The 5,970-nt window shown below is 44.0% G+C and overlaps 1 protein-coding gene across 1 annotated transcript; it reads left to right on the forward strand.

The window, feature by feature from the left end:
* Positions 1-4,288: 4,288 nt before the first annotated feature.
* LOC310876869 (COP9 signalosome complex subunit 6-like) lies at positions 4,289-5,197 on the forward strand (the record flags this gene model as incomplete). The annotated part of the gene is made up of 1 exon (XM_083790521.1): positions 4,289-5,197. The coding sequence occupies one exon, from the start codon at positions 4,289-4,291 to the stop codon at positions 5,195-5,197; it is 909 nt and encodes a 302-aa protein (XP_083646647.1).
* Between the last annotated feature and the right edge of the window lie 773 nt (positions 5,198-5,970).

Below are 5,970 nucleotides of genomic sequence, written 5' to 3' on the forward strand. Positions count from 1 at the left end.
ATCCTACTATAAATTATGCGCCACGTCTCTGTGTGCGTGCAAGCATGCATGCGGTTGTAATGCACGTAACTCGAGAACCGAGTTCCCCACCGACTTCAAATTTGACGCACGCATTCCACACCCCCACAGGGAGTGCAGTGCCCAGCATCGAGTCGCTCGGACCCACGGTTGTCCAGAACCACCTCGAAAGCTCTGGTCAGGCTCTGCCAGTGGGCCTAATCGGCCTAAATTGATTACTTAACCAGTCCACTTTCACGGTCAGTTTGCACTCTTCACATGCAGACAGACAGACACAGATACGAAGATCTCCATATACAGTATGGGCACAAAAGGGACAGATAGTTAAAATGGGTTCTATGACAAGTTGACGACGGGTATTATTAGGTTCCCAAGTTGCATCATTCTCAACGTCAAGTAGGCCGGTGGCCGACGGGCACGTACAGGTCTAGTTAATTTAAGATATTTTTTTGCGGCTTACGCCTTTTATTGTTTTTGTTTTTTTTTAAGGGACAGACAGTAGGCTGACAGGAAACGGGAGAGAGATGGGGGAAGACATGCAGTAAAGGCTGTGTCGGGCTCGGGAGTCGAACCCGCGGCACACTGCGACTGGATTACCAGTCGGGTGCCCAGACGGTTACGCCATCGCCTGGGCGGTCTAGTTAATTTAGATTGCCATCTAAAGGCATTAGTTGCAATAACTAAGATGAGCGGAAAAACTAGCCTTGCCGAGTCATGAGGCCCGGGGGCAGGAGGTTAACGTTTCTTCATTAGTGTGAGGCGGATTGATTGGTACAGCCCCTGGACGTGACACTAGTATGACGCAGGGACTTACTCCATTCCGACCATTGATGCGGAGTGCCGAGGATCGAAGGAGGCACTGGGTCCCATTTTCCAGAGTCTTTGGTATGACCCAGCCGGTGATCGAGCCGCAACCTATAACAAGAAATAAAAGGAAATTAAAAAAAGAAAGAAATCTAAGCATATCCAAAAATGAGTGAGAAGAAGTAAAAACTTATAAACTCCCACCCCTCTATAACTGAAATTACTCGCTGGATTCTGTGCCAGTTAAGCTGCTCTTCAAGAGTAATACGAGTATACATATAAACATATATACACATATGTACACCCATATACTTACACACATACATCCATATTATACATATCAAAAATTGTCTATTTTAATTATATAGACAATTAAATACCAATATAACATAACATTATACATAAATATAATATATTTTGAGTACTCGTGAATTAATCATTTTCTTCCTCCCTGTATATTGAAAATATCATGTTTTTGTACAATGCTTTAAATTGATTGATGCTTGGACATTGCTTTTGTTCCTTGTTCAAGCTGTTCCAAAGTGTTACAACAGAAATGGAAATGCAGAAACTTTTCAATGTGGTATTACGACTTAAAGTTTTGAAATTAAATTCTCCCCTCAGATTGTAACCCCCCTCCCGATCATGAAACAGATTTTGAATATTTGCCATGCAATTACTAATATTTGACATGCAATTACTGCAAATGCAATTTGAACCCATTTTAAAATAGCACTGCATATAACTGAAATGGATTGAGATTAATTAACAACATATGATACTGTTCTTATGAATTGGAAACATGGGATAACTTTAAGATATATAACTATGCCGCATATGATTAGACACAGTCAAAGAGCTCTTCTGGAGATGCATAAACTTATTTGTTAACCAGACGAAGAACTGAAACATAATAAAGCACAGGGTGAAAGGGTGCTAGGTTTACCATTAGCTTAGCATGAACAAACCCTCATGGCAATGAGGAGACCTCAACAAACTACATGGCTACAAAAGCACCAAACCTAGATCAAGATGACAATTAAGGTACTTAACTCACAGGCAATACTTTCCAAGGCACATATAGAAAGTGTTTTAAGGAATACTCAAGCAGAGTGTGACTGAAGTCTTACTTCAAAATGAATGAAACTGCTAGGAGACACAACCAGGCAGCAGAGTTACCAGATCTTGAGAAAGAAAGCAACCAGGTGTAGAACCGTCCCATACCCGACTAAGACTCGCCACATGAGAACTCAAACCTAGTAACCTACAATATGTACCCTAATGACTACAATGACTTGAAACAATACAGTTAATTTTGGATCCATGACAGAACACCAGAAACAAACAATTGACTACAGGAAACAAGCCCAACGTTGCTTATAAAAGCAGACGTGGCAACACAGTGCACATTAGTTGAGGACCCATAGCTGGAGGGGACAAACACTGCACCTGAGCTAACTTGGCAAAACATAAGCAAAAAGATAACCTGGCTTTAACTATAGAACACATACCACATTACAATAGAAGCTGCAGCACTGTCTGCGCATCCGGCTTAATTATCAAAACAGATAGGCTATTATGTAGCTTGTTGAAGCCTCATTGCGAACGCAGTGAGCCACTTACTATGACAGCAAGGGCTGAATGTCTGTGTGTCCCGCTGTTACACCACCCGCCCGCCACCAGAGGGCGCAGCTGTAGCACACACACACACACACACACACACACACACACACACAGGGCGCATCTGTAGCACACACACACACACACACACACACACACACACGCACACACACACACACACACACACACAACCACACACACACGAGCTGCGTTCGCTTCCCGCGTTTGCGCGTCTTACTTGTAATATAATTCAGCAGCATAAGCAGGATCATATCGAACTCAATATATTTTGCATACAACCTGGCCCTTATCACAGCATGGACAGTAGCTGAGAAGCATAATTTAGGCAGCAGTAGCTGCACGCACGGACAGACAGCAAGCAGCAACAACCATGAGGAACAGCAAACATCACATAACAACCAGGAACCTTAGCAGAAGGAAGGCAGGAAGGGAAGAGCATGCAGACTAGTGAGCTTAAGTAGCCCGCCCAATTGGTCAGCTGACTGCCACGAATCAGCGAATGACATGTGGGTGTTGCACACACTGAATACACCCACCTAGTAATGCAGCATGTTAACCTCTTGAGTATAGTATGCGGCTTTGAGCACAGCATGAACCTTGAACCCCCTCGAGTGTGACTGACTGAACTAACTCCGCAAGCTACGTGTCATGTGTGGTGAATGCTTTGCAGACCCCCTGGGGGACTTTAACTGTTTTTGTCCTTTGATTGATTGATTGAAACTGTTTAAAAACAGGTCAATACAAAATCTGCTAAGTGGATATAACCCAGGTGACATGTCCCATATGAAGTGAACAGAGCACAGCACTCACATCATCCACTCGTCAGCAATGTTGACACACAACAGAACTGACGAGAGTGTTTATTCAGCCAATATATACACACAGGTTAATGGGCACTTTCTGTTAAGCATTGGTCACTTCAGAATAAGAGCATATACCATATAATAAAGATCACATCTCAACAAACTACCTATAGCCTATAGAAGACTGGAGTTCTCTAAACTAAATAGCAAACTTGTAGAAGAGTTAAACCAGGCATCAAAGCATCAGATGATCGGATGAAGAAAACGCAGGCAAAGAGAGATGAACTGAAGTGTTGTTGACCATTTATTGCAACCGAGACCAAGACAGCAGAGCTTCGCCTTAGACCCTGAGCTTGGAGCTCAGGGCTCCATAGTACTGACCGCTGGACGCGGCCAGTCAAGACATTTAATTCATCACATGACAAGATATAGGTTTCACATCAAAACAAGTTGAATTCTGGGTGGGGTTAAGATTTAACATAATTATGGCACATCTCAAAAGGTTCCTTGAGACAATAGAACGCTAAATTTCTCTCACACCTCACCGAGCCTCAAAGAGTAAAGAACAATGCCTGCCCACAGGGTACTTGACTGAGATCTCTAGTGAAGGAAGACCTTCAGACCAAGCTCTTCTGATTAGACAATGTGTCTCAACTAACCATCAAATTAGCACAGTGATCAAAATTACATAGTTGAACATTTGACTATTATGAAAAATGGATACCACATGGACTAGTTGCATATTATTATAATTACTTACTACTATAGTAGTAGATTTGGTGTAGAGGGGAAACCCCTGGGAGAGCCCGGTTTCAAGCGAACTTAGTACTAATAGTACTGATGCTCACACAGCTAAATTAATATATGTTGTCATTGTGTTGTGATGACATCATTGCATAATGACGTAAAACTCATATACATAGAATATATTAGTAACGTTATTCAGACCTACTTCTTATTCTCTCACAATGGTGACAAGCAGTGCTTTTATGGATCCGGGCGAGGTGGCCACTTCCAATGTAATGGCGTCAGAGATAACAGGCTCAGCCAGTGTTTCTGTGGCCCTGCACCCTCTGGTCATCCTCAACATATCGGACCACTGGATACGTGTCCGTTCTCAGCAAGGGCGACCAATGCAGGTGATTGGAGCCCTAATCGGGAAGCAGGAGGGTCGAAACATTGAGGTGATGAACTCCTTCGAGTTGCTGTCCCACCCCGCTGACGAACAGCAGGCACATAACATTGACATGGAGTATTACTACGCCAAGGAAGAACAATTCAAACAGGTCTTTAAAGACATGGAGTTCCTGGGCTGGTATATCACCGGAGGCCTGCCTGACCATTCAGACATCCACATCCACAAGCAGGTGTGCGAGATCATCGACAGCCCTCTCTTCCTCAAACTCGATCCACTGACCAAACAGACCGACCTTCCCGTTAGCGTGTACGAGTCCGTGATTGACATAATCAACGGCGAGGCCACCATGCTGTTCACCGAGCTCGCCTACACGCTCGCCACGGAGGAGGCAGAGAGAATTGGAGTCGACCACGTAGCTCGCATGACTGCCCCCGGCGCAGGAGGAAACTCGACGGTGGCCGAACACCTCATAGCCCAGCACAGCGCGATCAAGATGCTTCACAGCAGGGTGAAGGTCATCCTGGATTACGTCAAGGCGGTGCAATCGGGAGAGGTGCCATTTAGCCACGAGATCCTGCGAGAAGCCAACACCCTGTGCCATAGACTGCCGGTCCTCAGCACTATAGAATTCAAGACTGATTTCCACGATCAGTGCAATGACGTGGGCCTCATGGCCTACCTGGGCGCCATCACCAAGGCCTGCAACAGCATGAACCGCTTCCTCAGCAAGTTCAACATCCTATATGACGGACATGGCAATGGTCGAAGGATCAGAGGAATAATGCCCTTTTGAATTAAATATAGAGTGAGTGAGTGAGTGAGTGAGTGAGTGAGTGAGTGAGTGAGTGAGTGAGATAGAAGATGATATTTTAATTTTCTTAGGTTTTTGTTTTTTGGCAGGGGGTCCTCAGAGAGTCTAAGTGCTGTGAGACTTGACCTACACCCCAATGTTAACCAGAATGTAATTTTGTCCTCTTTTCTTTGTTTCATTTCTATGTAATTGTAACCAGGTGGAGTTTGATGTCGGGGTTGGTATCTAGCTGTGTCATTGACGCTACATACTAATTCCTACACGGGTTGTGCTTATAACCACACCCCCGGGCAAGTTAAGTTTACTGAGGTTAAGGTTAGGTTTAGGTATAGTTATACTGAGGTTAAGGTTAGTGTTAGGTTTAGGTATAGTTTTACTGAGGTTAAGGTTAGGGTTAGGTTTAGGTATAGTTTTACTGAGGTTAAGGTTAGGGTTATAGGTTTAGACTGGCCAATCACAGTGTGTCGACTGCACACGTCAACTGATCAAATTGATTGCAGGTGGGTGTGGTGCCAGCCCTTAAAAAGCAGTGTGCTTTGGAGTAAAGAGAGAGATGTTAACATGGAGTGAGCAGAGTGGGATCCAGTGACCAGCAAGAATGGTGGTATGGCATAAGGTAAAGTTATAATATAAATTATATGCAACGTACGTTTTTATAGTTCAAAATGTAAATGTTAAATGCAGATTTCTGCAATGGTGCACTGGACTCTGCTTGCCCCATGGTAAGTGGTCTTATTATGTCCGCGTAATGTTAT

This window comes from Protomyctophum parallelum (genome assembly GCF_964188405.1).
Source record: "Protomyctophum parallelum genome assembly, chromosome: 19".
NCBI lineage: Eukaryota > Metazoa > Chordata > Actinopteri > Myctophiformes > Myctophidae > Protomyctophum > Protomyctophum parallelum.